Below are 21792 nucleotides of genomic sequence, written 5' to 3'. Positions count from 1 at the left end.
GCAGTGAAAATGTAGTTTGTTTTCTGTGACTGTCTAATTCCTGTCATATGTGTCACATGACCACATCTATTATTACAGTATACTACACTCACCGGACACTTTATTAGGTACACCTTACTAGTACCAGGTCAAACCCCTTTTGCCTCCAGAACTGCTGTAATTCTTCATCGAATAGATTCAACAAGGTGCTGAAAACATTCCTCAGAAGTTTTGGTCCATTTGGACATGACGGCATCACACAGTTGCTGCAGATATGTCAGCTGCATATCCATGATGCTAATCTCCTGTTCCACCACATCCCAAAGGTGCTCTATTGGATTGAGATCTGGTGACTGTTGAGGCCATTTGAGTACAGTGAACTCAACCAGTTTGAGATGATGTGAGCTTTGTGGCATGGCGCGTTATCCTGCTGGAAGTAGCCATTAGAAGATGGACACACTGTGGTAACTGTGGACAATACAATACTCAGGTTGGCTGTGGTGTTTAAACGATGCTCAATTGATACGTCATTACAGCAATCGAGATTCATCAGACCAGGCAACGTTTTTTCTGTCCTCTATTGTCCAATTTTGGTGAACCCATGCGAATTGTAGCCTCAGTTTCCTGTTCTTAGCTGACAGAAGTGGCACCAGTGTGGTCTTCTGCTGCTGTAGCCCATCTGCTTCAAGGTTCTACATGTTCTGCATCCAGAGATGCTCCTCTGCATACCTCAGTTGTAACAAGTGGTTATTTGAGTTAACTGTTGTCTTTCTATTAGCTTGAACTAGTCAAGTCATTCTCCTCTGACCTTTGCCATCAACAATGTGTTTTCACCCAGAGAACTGCCGCTCACTGGGTATTTTCTCTTTTTCTGACCATTCTCTGTAAACCCTAGAGATGGTTGTGCGTGAAAATTCCAGTAGATCAGCAGTTACTGAAATACTCAAACCAGCCCGTCTGGCACCAACAACCATGCCACGTTTAAAGTCACTTAAAATCACTTTTCTTCTCATTCTGATGCTTGGTTTTAACTTCAGTAGATCGTCTTGACCATGTTTACATACCTAAATGCATTGAGTTCCTGCCATGTGATTGGCTGATTAGATATTTACGTTAACGAGCAGTTGAACAGGTGTACCTAATAAAGTGACTGGTGAGTGTGTATTAACATTATATATAATATTAATATACTGTATTACTATATGCAAGAATTCTTCCAGTTTTTTCAGTTTAATTTTTTCCATTTTGCTTTGGACAAGCAGCAGCGTAAATATGTTGAATTATATTTAGTATTTTATTCAGTGTTTCATATCCAGCATCCAACACACAACTGTAATTGTTTCACCTCCAAACATGCACACAGAAAACCAAAGCACGGTCACCAGTTTATTGCTCGGCTGTAACAGACAAACTGAATTCAGCACCAATCAGCAACACTAAAACTACATGTGAGATACATGAAATTAGTCACCGAGAACATCCTAAAACCACATCATAGAAGAAAATTTAATTCTATGAACACTTCTCAGAGGCAGAAATAAGCTAAGAGGCCGGAATAACACAGAAACTGGGATTACGAAAGGCGAGACTCTGGCAATAAGAAATAAAAATGTAGAACTGATCCTTTCTTTTCACTGTTTCATGATCATGACAGTTATGATGTTTGAAGATCAGGTTAGCAAATGACCTTAGTATGACCACATGGCATTGTCTGCACTTGTCAGTTAGTAGTTGGGTGACAGACTTTATAATATTAGCATCCTGAATAAAACTGGGATCTTTGGCTCCACCTACTGAGGTTTAACTCTGATCATTTTTTCTTGAACAACCTGAACAAAGTATTTCAAAATGTGAAACTGACTCCACACAGTGCAGACATCCCTGGGTGACTTTGTTGTGTATTTACTGGATGGATTTTTTTCAGAGTCCTTTTGAGGAGATCTCAGAAGATGCCACACACCTGTACAAGGTCATGTGACCACGGAGCTCCTCGTCTGACATGGATATTGTTCACACAGATCGGCTCCTCACGCCTGAAACAAAAACACACTTAAATGTTATTTAGATGTTTCACTTTTTCTTTAAAGCTGCTCTAATAATATTTCTATATTAAAGATGGTTCAATTGACTATGTGTAATGTGACAAACCCACTGAGAGTCATAACCCAACTCTGCAGTATCCCTCAGCTCTGTGGAGTGTTTTAACGTCTTTCAGCTCACTGTTTTGGTTCAGCCTCACCGCTCTCATTCACCAGTTCAAGTTAGCAACTAAGTGGTGAACCTAGTGGAGCATTCAGCGGCTAAAGAACCAAATATTTACCTCAGTAGTTAGTGGAGACCAAAACAGAGCTTAAGGGAGAGTATTTAACTTACTTTTGTCAGGTGGACACAAACATGTTGCTACATACCTGCAAGACGTGTAAATAGGCGACTGTTTGCTAATACATTCACCATAACAACTTTTTTTCGGTGATAATATGTCAATGTTGTATCTACAGCTTGATCCGCTGCCCCCCCCAAAAAAATACTGAATGAATAACCACCAATAGCTATCAATATATTAAAGCAGCTAACTGCGCTGGTAATGAGCAGAAGCTGTGTGTCACCATGTTTTGGAAAAAACATTAATATTTGTATCTGAGAATACAGAGGGACAGTGGAGAACTTGCTTATGGTACAGGAGAAGCTTAAGATTTTTCAATGGAAAGTTTTTTCATGACAGGAATCCACTGCAACTGTTGTGAATCCTTCTGTCCTCCATGAAGGAGCAAGTGACACACTTTTAAGACTATACATGGTGTATATTTGATGCTCAAAATAAAGGTTTTTGGTGGGTTATCTATGCCAGCTGTGCAGACAACAACTGAAATGAGGTTTGTGATCTACTGCTTGTATATTCATGTATCTCCATATGTGGCAGCTCAACAGAAACAGGCCTGGCAGCTGTTTTGTTTCTAGAACCTGTTAATGATGTATAGTGTGCAGAAAGTTCAACTCTGCCAGGAGGAGGTATGTGAGTTTGTGTGGCACAGTACGTGTGTGGTGCACGTTGTATCCATGTGGGTCTGTACGTACCTCAGAGAGGGGAACTCGGACAGACAGACAGACTTGACGTGGATGTCTCCCTGTCTGTAGAAGCTTCCAGTGTTCCTCAGCCCGATGGAGTTGATCTCACACAGGGCCACAGGGTGAGCCAACACCGTCCTGTACACTGTTATGTCTGTCTGACTAAAATACACACATACACACACAGCATGCATATTAATAATGTTGTCATTACCTCGCAAGAGAAGACATTTATCACAGCGGGCAGTTATTGCCTTCTGTATTTATTACTTTGAATTAACAGAACTACAACAAACTGACTGACATGTCCCACTGCTTTGCTCTCACTCTTTTTGATTCAACAAGGGGGAACATAAAAAATTCTCCTCAATTTTTTTTTTTTGCTCTGTTTTCCTTTTTTTAATACAAAAATATGTCTATTATCACAAGAATATAAGTATAAACGCAGTTTAACCAACTAGAGGATGATTAATTAACAGACATAATAAAACAGAAAGTCCTCCTGAACTTGTGTATAGGCACTTTTCATCCCTCAACACTTCTGCCACTACATCCTGCACCTGGCCAGGCCTTTACAGTAAAACAAACTGTAAATAGAAGTTGGCCACTCGCCTTTTCTTAGGGGAAAACAATTTATAGTACAAGCTCTGGGATGAGGGCATTGCACTGCAGTCTGTGCAATCATCCAGAGCTGAACATAGGGAAGCTACAAGATTGTTGTCACAGTCAATTTTGCTATACCTACACTTATTCATTGTACTTTTAATTATTGGTATCCATATGTTGAAGCCAAAAGCAATTACTGAATATTTTAATGTGCCACTCAATCTGTAGATGCATCAGATGAATGTATCAACTTCTGGCTTGATGTGTGAGATTTTGCAATAAGGATTTGTGACAAAGTTTAATAAGGATTAAGGACTAAATTAAACATAATTGGTCAGTTTTTATTCTCTAAACAATTTTCCATGTCATATTTGTGGGAGTTTGTGTTGATTTCCATAATATCAAAATGAAGAATAACAGGTCTTCCATTCAGAAACACAATTCATCATCTCAAATGTAATATTTCAGTATCTCCAGTATCTAAATATATGATCATGCAGACATCTTTTAATGAGAAATCAGACTGCACTTTATTGGCTACATACAATCTGGCAAGTTAACATACCATAACAAAACTGTATCAGCGAGAACCTTTTTATTACACTGAGCCATGGTACACTTGTTAGTGTGTTGTTAGGTGTGGTACCTACAGCCTGAGGCTCTTCTCTGTTCCCAGGTTCTCAGTCCTCAGTATCACTTCCACCTCTGCGCTCTTATCCAGGGCAGAAACCTCCAGCTTCAGCAGGATGTGATGAGCTGAGCAGAGGAACAGCGACACATGTATAAAAACGTATGATTGATGGCATGAAAGTCGGACACAATATGAAACATTAACACAGTAATTAACTGTTTTGACACCTTGACTGACAAAATACCAACATTTTAGAGAATACGATGATAAGTGTTTTTGAATTATTCAGCCATAAACATGATCAAAATATTTCTCCACTGAAATTGTAGTTTACCAACTAGCAGTTGAAGATCAAGGACAAGGAGAGGAGCTTCTGATACAGCAACAAGGGAAGTGGAACTTGAGATTCTGAGAGCCAAACTTATCTACAGTGCTGCAGCGGGCCTACAGTAATGAAGGAGTCACACCAACATTAGTATGGAGGACTACAGGTCAAACAGGACAGACCTTGTCATTACTACTAATAAATTATGTAATGGATAAGACTTGATATGACTTTATAGAGACATTTCGGGGACTCTGATGCAAATCAGCATTGCCTTTGAGTGGAGAGATGATGACATGTCCTTCCTCTCTCCACAAGGTTAACAAGTCTAGTCTTGTTTTTTATCATATTTTTAGCTGGACATTTTGTGGTTCCCTGAGGATGAACTGTAATCACTCTGATGATCCCCTGACTTTCCCTTTAGTGCCAACATCAGGTCAAATTTTTAATTGGTCCGATATGCAAATAATAAATAATGACATTCCCGTCAGCCTCAATTTAAGCACTGAGGGAACTAAAGGTCTTTTCTTTCACTTAGCTCTCTCTCCCCTCTCTCTCTCTCTCTCTCTCTCTCTCTCTCTCTCTGTCTCTCTCTCTCTCACACACACACACACACACACGCACACACCCTAGCACTCACCACAAAAAGGTGACGAAGAAGTTGTAAGGAGGAATAGCTTCTGCTCTTTGGGAATCGGTGATACGGTTATCCCGCTGTTTTCTGATAAACCTGAAACACACACACACACACAGTGAATGAGGGTCACACTGTAGGCCTACTGTACGTCACAAATCAAAAAGACTCCCATGTACATTAACTATGTCACTGTATCAGCGTGTTCTGGCGTATCAGGGGGTGAAATGATAAGAAGCTGCCAAATGCTGCCTTGTGACGAGACCAGAGCCGCTGCCTGAGTGCCGCCTGATGCCGTATCTCCAGGTGATACTGAGACTAAAAGGAGAACAGAAAAGGCTACCCAATTTATATTTTTAATTCTTTTATAATTTGATGTTACTGATCCTCTCTGTCATACCGCATCATAATGAAATCTTTTATTGCTACTGTCCTTTTCTTGTTTTTGTGTTTTCCATTTGTGATTGTGCAGGGCTTTAAATAGGGGTGAAATAATTAATTCAATACATTTTTGCATCAATGACACATTATGAAAAATCAATACATCACTTTGCTAAAAGAAATGCCTCAGTCCAGTCACTCTAGCTTCAACAGTAAAAAATACAAAACACCTTGAATCTAAAATAAAATCCTGCTGTTTATGTTTCACTTTGTGGGAGGATAGTTACGTATATATCAATGTAATGAATGAATGTATTGAATCCAATCATGGTTTTCAAAGTTGCAACAATTGAGAAAGAAAACAAATTGCTGATTGAAGAATCAAATCTGAATGAATCACTGTTTTTATTGATTTAGTAGAGAAGTGGTCTACCTATAATAGTGGCGAATGAGGTATTTAGATCTTTTACTAAAGTAAAAGTATCAATACTGCACTGTGAAAATACTCCTTAAAAATTCAAAATGTTACTTAGGTAAACGTTCAAAATATTATCATCCAAATGTACTTGATGTTATTGGATCATTATCACTGAAACAATACTTCAGTATTGTAGCTGTCTGATGTGGAGCTAATTTTAACTACTTTATATACAGCAGGATAGTTTCATTTATAACAATGCATCACATTCCATTACATGACCATATACTTTGTACAGATTTAACTCAGAAATGTACATGTAGAGGAGTAAAAAGTACAATATATCCCTCTGAAATGTAGTTAAGTAGAAGTATAATGTAGCATTAAATGGATCAAAATACAAGTATTGTACTTTAAATTGTACTTAAACACAGTACCTTCTTGAGTAAACTGTGTGAGTTGCATTAGCAGTAGTAGAAACAGTAGCAACAGAAGCAGCAATACTAGCAGCAGCAAGAGTAGTAGGATAGTAGTGAAAGCAGTACAGTAGCAGTAGTAATGATGGGTTGTAGCAGCAGCAGCACTTGTACCAACAATGTAGCAGCAGCATGAGCCGCAGCAGTGGCACAAAAGAAGTAGTCTTTGAAGTACAGGTGACTTTGGAACACCTGAATGTGTCACAACTTTGTCTACTGCCCAGAATATTCACTCACAACATTTATATGTTTTAGGTTCACAATTACAAACAATACAGGAATAAATATCAGGTGTACAGGAGTATCTTTTTAAAAATTTTCTAAACATTTTTATTGAAACAAGCATACAGCAAGTTTACACCACCTTGTTCATACAACTTAAGTCTACAAACACAAACAGGCCAGGGGGACTAAAGGTTGTAATAAAGGTTGTATAAAGTGAAATAAATATCTTGTAAACAGTGGTTCTCAAACCTTTTCACGTTGAGGACCCTTAAACTGACACAAATTAGACCATGGACCCCCATTTGATAAGATTTGGTTCCAGGGTCCCCATCTAAGAGTTTTGCTTTTAGATGTTTTATTACAGAAAGTGTATCAAACCCATTACCAAAATTGTCATACATTCTGTTATTGTGCTAGTTATAGATAGAAATTATAGTGAAAATAAATCATTCCCCTTTTTTGCTTGGGACCCCCCGAAACCCCCACAAGGACCCCTTGGGGTCCCAGGACCCTACTTTGAGAAGCAATGTTGTAAAGCTTATAGTCATTATATGTTTTAACAGCTTTTTTGTTTGTACTTTCAGATATTGAAGAAAAAATATTGATTGATATGGACAGTCAGCTCTGTAAAGTCTGGCTTTTTGCTGAAGAATTTGGATTTATGTACATAAAATTTGATCAAAATAGTAAAAGCAAATTAATCAAAAAGAACTGCGAGCAGATATTCCTGTCATATTCAGTGAGTCCAAACAATACATTTTAGTAATAAAAAGTGAGATATGAGGAGATGTAATCAGCAATGATTAGTGCCAATTCATTCCACAGGTGTTTTGTATGTGGGAGGTTTACTCTCACCTATAGCTGGACATCTCCCCTTGAAGACGTCACAGTCCACACAGCGTCCCTTCAAGAAGTTCTCATAGCTGGAACACGGGATGCCAGTTAATGGGCACGAGCGGTTCAGCGCGCTCATGTAGACGTGCAGCGCCCTCATGTGGTCACATATCACATAGCCGTACACTGGAAAGTACACAAGAACTGACAAACACACAAACACTCAGGGAGCCAACTATCCGGAAACTGTAACTTATTAGTAAATTGTTAGTCAATTATAGTCTTTAAAAAACTGTAAAACCGGGTTAAATCTATTCAGGTAGCTATAATTAGCATTTTATTCACAACTTCAAGATTCAAGATGTTTATTGATGTTATTATTCATATTAACATTGTGATGTTATTATTCATGTGAGATACTTTGACTTGGAGGCTTCATTGCAGCATAAACAGTAAGTAAATATATATAAAAAGACATATATAATATATTTCTCATAAAAAAGACAGAATCAGTGAATTTAAACCCTATAGAACGTTATTACACAGATGGAGGATATTGCACAAAAGGTTGAAAAAGCACAAAAAGGTTGCATACACAATCACTGGTCTGGAATATTGCACAGACATTAGATTGCACTTTGTGTGTGTGTGTGTGTGTGTGTTTGGGATGAAAAAGCTGTAGCCTATACTATGGAGGACACACCAGCCAAACTCAAAGATCAACAAAGCTGTTGCTCTCTTGTCATAACTGTTTTAGCCAGTAAGTGTCAGTGAGGGCTGAACTCACTTGAGGAAAACCGGGAGCGAGCACATCCAGTCTGGTCCTTGCCTCCGTTCAGAAAGAAGTCCACATGACCGACAGGGATGGAGATGCCAAAATCTGATGCAGGAGAAACATACATCATCAGTATTGTCAATATTTTCTCACTGTAGTGCTGCTCTTTACTCATCACTGTGCTTAACCACTGTAAACACAAACCTAAGGTTAAAAGGGAAAATTCAAAACTAAATCAAAATTTTAAAAAGTTTTGAACAGTAATGTCGATGTCTATAAACTCAGATAGTTTTGTTTTTGGTGCTGTATGTTCACCCACCATTACATGCTCACTCCAACCCTAATATGGACGCCTCAACTTAACTACCTAAGTGCACCATCTTCAGAATATTTGCATAAAACTATGTTATTAAAAATATGGACCTCAGGATAATTCAGCACATTAAATTTTCCTTACTTTCCCAGATTCTCTTGCGTTAGTTGCTTAAAGCCGTCATTATTAGGTGACCTGACTGAGAAGCTAACATTAGCCACCATAAGCTACTAGTCATACCAGAGTAGGGCTGTAGCTACAATTCCAGTGAGTGTATTGAACTCAGCAGGGTTACATTTCTTATGGAATCGACTTTTCATTTTAAAAGAGAAAGTTTCTTTTATTCCTTCTTTCAAGAGTTACACAGTGTCACTTTTGTTAACTTTAAGCAATTAGTGTTATTTATGCAACTTTTTAAAATTTACCTATTTTTTTTTTTTTTTTTTACAATATATAGTAATAAGAATATATTACTTTTATTTGTATGTTTGTCATATTGTGACACATACTATTGCTCATACTAACTGTTTACCTTTCTAACATGGAGAAAAATATGCTTTCCAAATCCTCTATCATAGACCACAACAGTACACAAATATTCAGTCTCAGTCTCTGGTATTATGGTGGAAATGGAAAAGAATCTGCATTATTTTAAGGTTTTATAATTAAAGTTGTCTCACAGTCAGAGTCTGTGTGTATGGCATCAACAAATTGAGCGTCAGAGGGGTCAAGGCGGTCAAAGGTGTCAGCTCCTTTAAACATGGGTCCAGCAGGGTCAAGGCCTGGGTGACAAGAAGGGAAACAGTAAAAGAGATTATTAGGAATACAAGCTTGACGTGGAGTTCACGTCATTAGAAAATAACAATCCAGGAGGATTGTTTTCTTTCAGTACTCTGATAATGAATGTGAAAATGTTGAATAACAGTTGAGAATCTAAGAATTATTTTGTATTTTCATTTTGAAATACTCCATCAAAACTTCAATTGTAGTTGTAGAGTTTGACTGATGTGTTGTGGTGTACTGCTTTTACAGGTTTCTTTAAGGGGAAAAAATGAATCTATAGCTCTTTCTTCACCACAGCATCTTTTAATAATGTGAGAACTTCAGCAACATTTTTATTTGAGCAGCCTGGTTTCCGACTTTGGTTTCTCGGACCGTATATGAAGTCTCTGTGGTCGAGGCAGTACTTCCTGATGTGCAACAACTACTGTGAAGAACTGCTGGACTGAACATTGTGTCATGAGAAAAGTGACTGTTTAGATATTATCAGCAACAGTTGGAAATACATGACAGCAGTATATATAATACTGATGCAAAAATCACAATAACAATATAGTACTGAATACAAACTACAAAACAATAGCCTTAACTTCCTGTTGCTACATTTATTACATATAAGTCTTGCTGCATGCTGAACTGATGTCTGAATCCAACTGTTTCCCTTTTTTCTTAATTCTCAAAGATATTTTGTAGTTCTCAAACTTTTTAGCACTGAAAAAGCACTTAACTGTTATTCACTAGAAACCAAAAGGAATCACTTTAGAAAGCTGTTCATTGTTCATTGTTATTGACTGATAGACCTTTCAGATATTTTATTATTACCATTTATTTGAGCTGTGAAAAATTTAAAAAAATGTGTTCTAGTACATGCCAAAATTCCAATCAGCATCAGTGGCGCCTCTGAATTGCACTTACATTCAAACTTGCACAAGCCTCCCCACTCAGGCAAAAAGAATATAAACAAGTGAACAGTGGTGCATTGTTGAGTGGTGTGTTCTGGGATGAGGGGACTGTGCCTCTCCACACAGCTTTAGAGTGGCTCTTATCAAAGTGCCGTTGTCCTTTGAAGAGCCCTGCTAATCTTGCAAGGTCACACTTACATGCATTCACAGACGAATCCTTATCTTGCCTGTTGTTACGTCCCCTTTTTCTCTAGACATGGTAGAATAATAATAGCAGCAGGCAACTTTTATTTTCCTACCACCAACAATATTGTTGCTTGTTGAAGTTCCTTGTCATGGTTTTATCCATTAGGACTACGCCTGATTCTTTAAAGGTTGCAACATGAAATTTGCATTTTCTAACACAAAAACCTCCTAAATCTGCCATCAGATGTTAATAATTCTGCAGTTTTACAAATTCAATTCTGTATTGCAAGAAATGAACAGTTTTCATAAAAGACTTCTACTTTCCTTACTCACTGAAACATCATCAGGAAGTGGTCTGGACTCACCTGTGATTCTTGCAATCTTCCCTCCAAAAAGAGTCCCCACGAAACCAGCAACATGTGCCCCGAGACTGACTCCAATGAAATGGAAGGACTCGAGTTTGCATCCATGTTCCTGTTGGACAAGACAATAAACCTTAGCCATTTTTATTTTCACCTGATGTGCTAAGTTCCTTAATACGTGATTGATTTCTTCAAAGAGCAAAATCAAAACTCTGTATCATATGTGAACAACAATATATCTGGATTGTAATTTGTAATAGCTGTAGAATTTGTATACAATTAGCAGTAGTAGTGGTGGAAGCACATATACTGTATGTGGGAATATGTACTTTTGAAACAAAATATCAACTGGAACAGTAAAACTAAATTTTTACACATATCTTTTGAAAGAAAGAACACTGTGTTCACCAGCTAGTCACTAACTTGGTGTGTCTATTGCTGGTGCTGGAAAGTACAGACGGGTTTTAGAGCTTTTTTCACTGAAAACAGCTGCCTGCTGAAGATGGGCTTGATTAGATTAGTGAGACTGAACCAAAACATTAAAGTTTTGGGCCACAAAACCAAAACAATGAGCTGAAGGAAGCTAAAAACCTGCAGAGTCTAGTGATAACAATACATCGTTTGATCCACTGTTAATATAAAATTGTTAATATCATGATCAGAGCAGCTTTAAGGCCATTTCATGCTATTGTGATTTAGTGTTTTCATAAAAACAAACGATGGATGTGTCTCGGGGCCCTTGCAGTATCTGAGGCCAGCAGTTAAATCTTTAATTTAACATTAATAACTTCTATCTTCTATATCATCTAGTTAAAGGTGTTTGGTTACCAATGTCATGTAAAGCTTCCATAAATTTTAAAAATCAAATCTCAAAAGGTCTTACATTTTTAGTTAAAGTAGATTTTAAGGGGTCAAGCTACCCATAATTGCTCATTAATTGAAAATAAAGGATTCTAAATGCCACTTGTAATTGTTTTATCAAGTGTTGAACTAATTGTCTGTTATGTAACTAGTAACTAGTTTGTAAGTAAATCATCCAAAAGAAAATCTTAAAATAAGAATAAATCCTAAATCCTCTCTAGCATCTCTGTCACCTGCAGCTGGTTGATGAGGACAGAGATCTGCAGAGCCACCTCCTTATAATTCTCCACCACCAGGTTGTAGGCGAAGGAGGCGCCATAGACCCAGTCCACCACCAGCACGTTCACATCCTGGGCTCTGAGAAGTGCCTGCGCCAGCTCTTTCACCCAGGAAGGCTTACTGCCTAAGGCCCTGCAAGGGTGGGGTGGGGTCAGGATGGTGGAATGAAGCAAGGGTCCAGGGGAGGAGTGATAGGTGGGAGGATGCAGAAAATGGCCGAGAGAAGCAGAGGGAGGGGTGGAGGAAAGTTTGTCTACATGTTTGCTGTACAGTTCATTTCCCTTCTTTTACATTGAAGTGTTGCTCTGTACTTATGCCTACTATCACTGTGTGCATCGCAGTTTAGTGTGTTAGCATGCTAACAAATATAGCTAAGGCAGATGGGAATGTCATTTGCTTTGTAGGTATTTGGTCATAAACCAAACTACTGCAAACCGCTACTTCAAACTACCACCTGACTGTGGTGCTAGGTGAAAAGTCAGGGGATCACCAAAATTATTAAATTTCATCCAGCAGGGGACATGGATGTTCACACCAAATTTCAGGGCAATCCAGCCAATAGTTGTTAAGATATTTCATAAAAAGCCAGAAATGTCAACCTGCTGGTGGCAAATGAGGAAAAGTCAGGGCATCACCAAAGTCAATTGAATTAATCCTCTTTGGACCATGAATGTGGAAATTTGTCTAAAAATGTCAAATTTCATGGCAATCCAAACGTTGTAGACATATTTCACTAAAACAAAAAGGCTGATGGGCTGGTGGCACTAGAGGAAAAATCAGGGGATCACCAAAGTCGTTAGGATTCATCTTCTGGGGATGATGAATGTTTGTACAAGAGTTCATGGCAATCCGCTCATTAGTTATTGAGATACTTCAGACTGGCACTTTATCCCTATAGCCATGCTATAGCTAAAAAGCATAATCAAAAAGACTAGACAGTTTTCTAGTGTTTAATATTTCTATTGTATGCTGTTTTAATCCTGCACCTGTACCAGACTGGGGTTGGATATGCACACTAATAAAGAAGATTATTTACTTAATTAGTTTTCATTTTGCTATTAGTTTGGCAATTTTAAAGTCTTTTTCAGTGACTGAAACATGACCTATTTCATGAATTAATCCTTTATCCTGTTATTTGGTATGCATTATGCATTATGCTCATTTTCAGCTCTAGATTTTTATTTTTGGACTCCACTAGAGTAGCTTTGCATGATTCACAGTTAAGAAAACTCCTTATTTATCTTATACTGACTCTTTATGCATCCCCTCAGTTCCGTGTCTAAGGGCCCCCTTTAAGGACAATGAAAGGTAAATGAAAGAAATACTGAAAAACAAGGCTTAAAATGATCATTAAATCATGTTTATTAACATTGTTTATTAGATTATTTATATTAAACTGAGAACTGAGAGTGAAGTCTCAAGAGATGCATAGAAGGATCTAAGAGTGAAAATCATTAAAGGGGAACTTTTATGCTTTTCCTTATTTTCAGTCATATATATAATGTTACAATGTTGATGTTAAATGTATCCAGTGTAAATAATGAGGTAAATGTATGTAGAAGTAATCCCTGTGAGCAAAAAAGCATTGACTTCTGACTACCTTGAAAACTTGGTTTCCAACGGTTTTTTCTACTTTCAGCCCGAGCCGATGTTGGCTTGTGACAAATTTCTTTATATGGTCATCTGCTCCATGCACAGCACACCAGTTAATTGCTCTACTCCGCTAACATTATGGCATTTTTCCATTGTTTTGGGGGTAGTTGCACTGGGCCATGACTCAAGTCAAGCTGGCACACTGTGAGTGTTTTTCCATTACACAGCACGGCAAAGTAAAATAAGTTGTTAACCTGTTGGAGGGGTGCTGGTTGTTTGCAGCTCATCAAACATCATCATCACTGTGGCTGTTTCCGCTTGTACTATTTCTCCCTGCATTCTGACGCACTCCCTGCTATCTGATGCGCTCAACAAAGAGTTGAGCGCATCCATATGTTGTTGTGTTGACTGGTTTTTAGCATTGCTAATGAAGCTCTGCCAATTCAGTGAGGAACATGTTTAATTTCCTGTAAATTCTTCACAATAAAAATCTCCCATTATTTAGTCGCTTAAAAGCTTTTAATATGAAGCAGTAAAGCAGGAAATATTGGGTTTGCATCGTCTGTAATTTAACATGACTCTAATACGAGCTGCCCATTGGCAGGTTTCCTGAAAACTGGCCAATCAGAACAGAGTGGACTCATCTGGAGGGGGGCCTTAAAGAGACAGGAGCTAAGACTGACTGTTAAGAGACAGAGGCTGAACTGAGGGGCTGCATAAAGGGCCAGTATAAGATAAATAAGGAGTTTTTTGAACTGTGAATCATGCAAAGTGACTCTAGTGGATTTTCAGAATAAAGATAAAAATAAAAAAGAGTCATGGGAATTGTAAACAAAACTACTTATAGAGAACCAACAAACACAGTTTCTATTAAATTAAAAGCACTAAAATTTAAAGATCTGGTTGACTTCAAAACTGCCCAAATCATGTACAGTTAAAAAATCAACAACTACCCAAGAGTATCTAAGGGTTGTTTCAAATGAGAGAAAGTAAACATGACCTGAGAGGAACTTGTATGTTCGAAAAGCATTAAGTAAGGACAAATGCAAAATATCATTGTGTCACAATCAAAGGAGTTAATGTATGGAACAACCGCAGTAAATAAATGCAAACATATGGAACACTAATCAAATTAAAAAGACTCTTTAAAGATAATAAAAAAGTGAACGGATATGGGATGGATTTGTGATGTTCTGTTTGGTTCCAACCTGACTGATTTTTTCTTGTGTTGTTTGAGTGTTTGGTTTGTGATATATGTGACTGTTTTGTTCTTGTTTTGTTTGAATTTTTAATTTTTGGCTTTTGTTTGATTTGATAGAGATGGGTATCATGGAAACTGGTGGCAGATAGTTGAGTTTTTATATTAATCATAAAAGTTTATTGTTAAAGCAAAAAAAAAAAGAGTTTAACTTCTTCCTACTCCTTTTCAAACATGGAATGCCTTATCTGAATTGTTAACTGGGATTTTGATATATATGTTTGCTGATGATTTTGTTTGTTTGTCTTGTTTTCTGGCTTATATATTTTATTTAGCTTAGTTTTTTTTATTGAAAAAAAATATATAGAGAGAGAGGGAGCTGGAAATGAGCACAAAAGGTTCCCTTTAAAAATAAAATAAAATAAAGCTAGGATAAATTATTGCATGACTCCACCCCTGCCTGTTGTCAGTATGTTGTTATACGTATGTCAACATGTATTGTTTTTGGTATAAGGTATTTTTTTATGTTATATTCTTTGACATATATCATTTTGGTAATTTATGCTTGAAAACCTGAGAAAAAAATCTATTCACACATACTTGGAGATTACATCATGACTCATGTGACTGGACTTGATTGCACTACACATTGTCTCATTTGTATTTGACTGCCTATGACAATCAGTTGTTTGTTGTTTGTTATATATCTTACATGAGTCATCAAAATGGACTTTATAACAATTTTTCCCAGAATGCCTGAAGACTAATCTAGGTTTTCCATCTTATTTTCTACAAAATTAATATGATCTCTTACTCCTTTGCATGTTTTTAAAGGTCTACTCCTCACCTGTACCCATGGATGATGACCTTGGTCGGGCGGGAGATGTTGAAGTAGGAGGTCTGCTGTGTCATAGTGAGAGACTCCTGGTTGAACATCTGTGCACAGTCCATGTTTCTCCTGGTGAGTAGCAGGTACTGGACCTGCAGCTTGACCTGCTGCTGGTACTCCAGCCATGTGGTGTTGTTGAGGTCAGCACACTCATCATCTCTCTGCCGTTCTTCTACACCTGGTGGTAGATTAGAAGGACATATTATATTATGTATATTGTGCTGTAGTCTTGTGCTTCATATATGCTGATATTGTATATTGAAATGTATATTTGAAGTGTTAGGTAAGGGGATAATCAACTGACACCATATTATAAATAAATGTCAAATAAAATAAAATCAAAGCTGAGTGAATGGTATGTTATGATCAAATTTAGTTTTTTAGGGAAGAAACAAATGATTTACAAGTGTTTTTATTTGCGATACTGCTAATTATTCTTACAAACACTCAATGTACAATTGGTTGACCTTGATCATGATAATATGTCTTGTGCAGTTTGGAACACAAAGAAAATCTAAAGGTAGATGTTGTATTAGAAAAAAGAAATAACCTTTTAGATTAAAAGGTCCTCATTTCAGTGTATGAATATGCATATGATCCAGTAGTATTTTTAAAATGTATTAAACTCTGTCCCAATGAATAAATGTACTAGCACCTAAAGTGAAACTGAACTGTGTAGTCAAAATCATGTCAGATTTTCAAATTTATTATGTATTTATTTATTAAGATAAATTAAAATGAATTGTTGACAGTCAAATTGTTTCATATTGCAGAAAGTACTCATGTAATAATCACAATATTCCTCAAGTTTTACATGGGTTCATAACACAGCTCAGTCCTTTTTCTCTTACACTTAGACAGCTAGAGCTTTTTAACCAAAATACAAAAAGTAACGCAGGATAAAATACCTCCTTAATGGCCGGACCACTTACCTACCACCAGTGATATGACGTGGATCGTCAAAACACAGAGGAGGATCCTTTTGCATTCCCAAGGCATTTCTGTAGTAACAGAGCTGAATGGGGAAAGCAGCTGTCTGGGAACTTTAAGTCAGTGCTTAACGGTGCTCAGCTGCTCCGTTTAGCCCCAGACTGGTGGATGGAGATCAGCTTTTGGTTTGAGAAAATCCCAGCTCTGTGCAGTGTTGTAACTCTCCAACGACTACTCAGCCTTTAACTGGCAGATAGCAGGAATGAAGCAAGGCAGGAATCCATATAAAGCAGTCCAAAAAGAGAACTATAAGAATGTTTCTAAAGATCGTAAAAGAGTTTACTATGTTCCTTTTCTTGAAGCTCCACTTTAAGCCTGAACATATCCACAACAAATGTCTCCCTGTCCCTCTTACTCAGTCATCACATTTGTTAGTGGGTGACTGTTTTTTTCCCAGACTGGGCTTGTTCTGGACTGACAAGTGGTTGAAGCTCTTTGCCTGGCGGTAAATTCATGACCTCATTGGTGTTCAATGGCTGTTTGTTTAAAATGCCGGACTCTGGCCTGGCTGCCCACTGATTTGTGTGTGGATGAGCTTGAAAGTGTGTGTGTGCGTGAGAGAGAGAGAGAGTGAGGAGGGGTCACTCTGTAGTGTCTGAGGGAAATCAATCACCAGCTGATTGATTTTTCCACTATCAATACGCTTTTACACAATCTATGCTCTTTGTAAATACTTTGAAAGACTGAATACGCAGTTTATTTGACTGGATCTTGCCTCTTGTTTGTAATTACACACAAAATATAATCCTTCCTAAGGAAAATAGGTCAACAGTAGTCGCAGTTGGCAGTGAATTTGTTTGTCTCAGTGTTAATCACATAGTGATTTAGAACATGATTATACTTAAGGCCTCAGTAGAAAAAAGAAACACATTTTGACTATTAATAGTAAATTTGACTCTCCACTAGCTACTGTATGTGGAGTTTATTATTACCAAAGCCCGCTTGCTTCAACACTCAAAGAAAAATGATGCAACACAAGCTTTCTTTGGTGACAATGAAGTTGCAGAATGTAGAATGAGAAGGAGGATGGGATTTTCATCATAAACTTTAATTTTATAGCAAGCATATTTCCATACAGTAACACCAGGTGATATTGAACAATCGTGTCAATGTAACAAGATCAAAGTCCTATCCTACTGATAGTCAAGTTATTGCCTTAAACCATCTCTTCTTAAGCATTTGTAAATCCAAAAGCACTGACAAAACAAGGAGTGAATGCAACTGATCTGCAATTCAAGAAAATCAAACAAAAACGCATACTGAAGTTATCAGAATAACTTGGAAGAGGCTATAATTACATACAAATTCCACACAGTGCATTTAAAGAAACACTAACAATGGATGATCACCATGTGTGCGTAATATTTACTTTCACTTTACAGCTTTTTGTTGCTGCAGGACAATGGTGTTATTCATGCATGAGAATGAGGTCACAAACTGACATACATCTTTGTATATTTAGCTATTTTTCAGTGAAAAATCCTTCATATCGTGATTTTAGTACAATGATAATTATCAGAGGTTATTTACTCCTTATTTTCTATGAATATATATATTTTTTACTTCCTCTCCTGTGGCAACTGGGAGGCAAGCCATTCAATGGTTCTTTTGCGTGCTTCCTCCCAGGTGTATCTGGGGATGTATCCCAGGTCCCTCTTAGCCTTCTGATAGGAGAAGCTGAATGGTGTGTTCAGCATGGTGAGGAGCTGCCGGTTCAGAGGTGGGACGATGCGTATGAAAGGACGGAGCATCATGCACAGAAACTCCAATAAGTAGCAGATCACATAGAGGAGGCCGAGTGGCAGCAGGGGTTTCTCTTGAATGTTGAAGCCCAAAGGTGACATCATGGCGTGGTTGAAGTCTGAATAACTCACAGGTGGTGTATCATCTGAAATGAAGTAAAAGTTTCCTCCAATCATGTTTCTTTTTTGTGGATCTTTGAGGCTGTGGGCTGCCTGGATGTGGGCGACAGCCACATTGCCCACATAGACAGGATTCACACGAGCTTCTGGTGCAGACATTCGGTACAGCACATCCTTGTTTCGTATCCCGTCGCCCATGTGACCCAGGAGGAAACGACAGCCCTCCCCATAGATGTACATGGGTCTGAGGGCGCATGTGGCCAGTCGACCTCCGTTTTGGAGCACCTCTCCGTGGGCCTGGAGGGATCTCTGCTCAGCCTCCTTTTTGGTTTTGCTGTAGGCAAACTTCAGGGAGGAGTTGTAAAATGTGTCCTCATTGCCATTGATTATAGGTTCACCTTTGGCGTTTGGGCCCATCACCTCAATGGAGCTGGTGTAGATGAAGGACACTACGTTCTCTTGAATACATGCTTCCAGAAGCATCTGCGTTCCTGGAAAGCAAAAATGATGTTGATTTCATACATGCTGAAGGACTCAAAATGAATTCATCTCACCTCAGAGGAGTATAAACCTTTCTTATGTTGTCAAATCAACAAAAACATATGCTGACTAAAACAAGATCTAATGACTCTGTCTTTCCAGGTTGGACTATTTTATCATTAAGGCCAAGGACTGCATAAGAAAACTAGAAAAGTTGCGGAGAAATTACAGTTGAAACATTTGAAATGTTGAAATGTCTATGTGTGGCTGGGATGTTTGGAGTTTAACCACTAAAAATAGTTGAAGTGGCAGTTTAAATGGAAGCACTGTTGAAGGAGGAGGAACAGGAGCAAGAGTTGAAGTGTCAGTGGAAGTGCAAATGCTTAAAGGAGTTGGAAAGTAAGATGAAACTCAAGTGTCAGTTAAAGTGTAAGCATGAAGTGTAACCACTGAAAAGAGTTGATGTCAGCTGATGTATAAGTGCAGAAAGATTTTACCGTCAGTTCAAGTGTACTAAAAGAAGTTAATGTCAGCTGTAGTAAGTTTAAGCTGTGAAAGCAGCTTACTCAAAGTAAGTCATTAAAGCAGTTTGAAATGGCAGTTGATGCAGAAACTCGAGTCAGTTGAAGTATAAACTCTGTGTAAAGTTGAAGTGTCAGTTAGAGTTTAAGTTTAAGTTTAAGTGCCAAAAAATGAAATAGTTCTATTTTATCAACATCAACATTTGGAGCCATTATGACACATCCATCAAAATCATTTAGAAAATTCAAGCCTGGAAATGAAAATAGTTTGAGGTTTCCCAGTAGAGCTTTGAATGTGTTATACTTACCTTTGACATTGACCCCGTACATCTCGCTGTCCTCCACTGATCCATTAAGGTCAATGATGGATGCGATGTGGAAGACAACTGATGCACCTCGACAGGCTTTTCTTAGGAAATCACCGTCCCTGATGTCCCCCTCAAAAACACTCACCTTTGTGTCACCTCTACAGTCTGGCACACAGCAAATCAATAATTAATACAATATGAGGCATACTTATTAAAATACAAAAGAAATAAATACAAAACAGTTAAAATGACAATTTATGGTATTTTCTTGTGTCTTCTGTCCCTAAATAAATGTAGGCTACTATTGCTGTTATATGAAACGCTATAAAGTCAACAGCAATAATATAAAACACCCTTAGAGTGGCTTTCAACCATGCTTTACGTTTATCTAACAAATTCATACTCTCATTTGTTGCAGAATTTATTTCATCCCAAGAATAATCATTTAGTTGAGGTTACTTTGGGAAAACCAATAATCAATCTTTTTGTAATGTTAAAGAAAAACAGTGATGAGTAAATTTAGTCAGATTTTTACCCTCCAGAGTCTGTACAATTTGGGGCGGTATGTGTTTGTCCAGCAGTCGAATCTCAGCCATTTTCTCTTCCTCCAGCAGCAGCCGGACCAGTCGTTTCCCCAGGAATCCACAGGCTCCCGTCACCACACACACATCCCCTCTCAGAGACATTGTAGGTTTATTTTGTCTTGGAGTGACGACAAAAAGAAATCCTGCAAACTTCACTTCCAAAGCTCCTCTTTTGGTGACCTCTTAACAAACTATAAAAGAAGTGGCTCAAAGAAGGAGAATACAACTTTTGTGTTCTTGGAGGTTTCAGATTCTGTCTGTGGGAGAATGACAGCACCCTCTGCACTCTTTGCCTCAGCCCATCCACTTTTTGTAAGCCCAGAAAACGTACTAGAAAAAACGAATTATTTGCACCAAGGCAGTGTGAAAAAAGGGGATGGGCCCTGCTACTTCAGGGTGTGACGCTTTCTTAAGCTAGACAAAATAAGCACTGGAATCTTTTATATGCCAAGGACAGTTGCTTTCTAGAAGCTGTAACCTTTTATTCGATTGGGAATAGCATTCTGTTTAAGACGGAGGGCCGATTCAGCATGCTTTTACAAAGCATACTTCTTTACAAAGCCTTTCAAAGCATACTTTTGTCCCAGCTGGCTGCTATTTAACTGTTTTCTGCCTTCTGCAGCAGTTATTCTCTAATTGTTTTAAGTATGCAGCCCTGTGGAGTGTTTCTTTTTCCTTGAACAAAACTCAGCTTTATGCAAGACTTCTGATTACTTTTTATGAACACTTTGTATCATTTAAATCTTTGTATTCAAAGTGACCTTAAATAAACTAAAGAGTATATTTGTTTTTTAGTCTAGTGATGTGGCTCTACAAGATTTGAAGACCCTTTTACTGCTTTGTTTAGAAATTCAGAGGTTTCAGAGATTCAGAAGTTTTAAAGGGCTCCTTTAAAGCAGTTCAGATCTGTACTCAAGGACATTAATTAAGTAACTCAAATACTTCCTCTCCAAGGTACAAGGCCAGATCAGCCAAATAGAACAAGATAGGATGTTTCAAGGTGACACTGTCTGTCCAAATGGCCAAATATCTTTTCCCTTGCACAGTGATGAATTGTAGTTGGCCATGGTTTACTCAGTAAAGGGTACGGTGGGTCATATGGCAGTTCAGTGGAAAGTGTGAGTGTTGCAGGGTTTTTACCTGTGACCTTGTAGTTATGGGTATACTCTATATTATCATATATGTAAACATCCAGAGTTATATTTGGCCATGGTCTTTGTTTTTCATAATCATCAGTTTTTCCACCCACAGCAACATTGTGGTCTTGATGTTATGCTACATAGGCTTCTTTTGATGTTTTCGCCTATGAAGATGATTTGCTTTGTTTGAAATAA

At 37.9% G+C, this 21792-nt stretch overlaps 2 protein-coding genes and 1 long non-coding RNA gene across 4 annotated transcripts; 1 reads left to right on the top strand and 2 right to left on the bottom strand.

Annotated features, from left to right (window-relative positions):
* Positions 1–1352: 1352 nt before the first annotated feature.
* Positions 1353–17192, bottom strand: pla1a (phospholipase A1 member A). Of its 2 annotated transcripts, none has more exons than XM_067604318.1 (11): positions 16646–17192; positions 15672–15891; positions 11988–12165; positions 10897–11005; positions 9344–9445; positions 8363–8455; positions 7597–7779; positions 5248–5337; positions 4302–4407; positions 3055–3207; positions 1353–2012 (listed from the first exon to the last, which is right to left on the bottom strand). In XM_067604318.1, the coding sequence occupies exons 1-11, from the start codon at positions 16710–16712 to the stop codon at positions 1922–1924; spliced, it is 1392 nt and encodes a 463-aa protein (XP_067460419.1). In that variant the 5' UTR covers positions 16713–17192; the 3' UTR covers positions 1353–1921. The 2 variants fall into 2 exon arrangements, with proteins under 2 accessions (XP_067460419.1, XP_067460420.1); XM_067604319.1 differs by having other exon boundaries at positions 7597–7761.
* LOC137193115 (uncharacterized) lies at positions 3201–5889 on the top strand. The gene is made up of 2 exons (XR_010930681.1): positions 3201–4441; positions 4612–5889. It is a non-coding gene; the product is annotated as an uncharacterized lncRNA (long non-coding RNA).
* Positions 17193–17730: 538 nt separating the features above from the next.
* On the bottom strand, positions 17731–21271 carry hsd3b1 (hydroxy-delta-5-steroid dehydrogenase, 3 beta- and steroid delta-isomerase 1). The gene is made up of 3 exons (XM_067604315.1): positions 20410–21271; positions 19875–20039; positions 17731–19056 (listed from the first exon to the last, which is right to left on the bottom strand). Exons 1-3 carry the CDS (start codon positions 20558–20560, stop codon positions 18263–18265), a joined length of 1110 nt encoding a protein of 369 aa, XP_067460416.1. The 5' UTR covers positions 20561–21271; the 3' UTR covers positions 17731–18262.
* Positions 21272–21792: the final 521 nt, after the last annotated feature.

The sequence above is a fragment of the Thunnus thynnus genome, chromosome 11 (assembly GCF_963924715.1).
Source record: "Thunnus thynnus chromosome 11, fThuThy2.1, whole genome shotgun sequence".
NCBI classification, from domain to species: Eukaryota; Metazoa; Chordata; class Actinopteri; order Scombriformes; family Scombridae; genus Thunnus; species Thunnus thynnus.
Note: the sequence above shows the minus strand (reverse complement) of the source record. Positions and strands in the feature narration are given on the sequence as shown.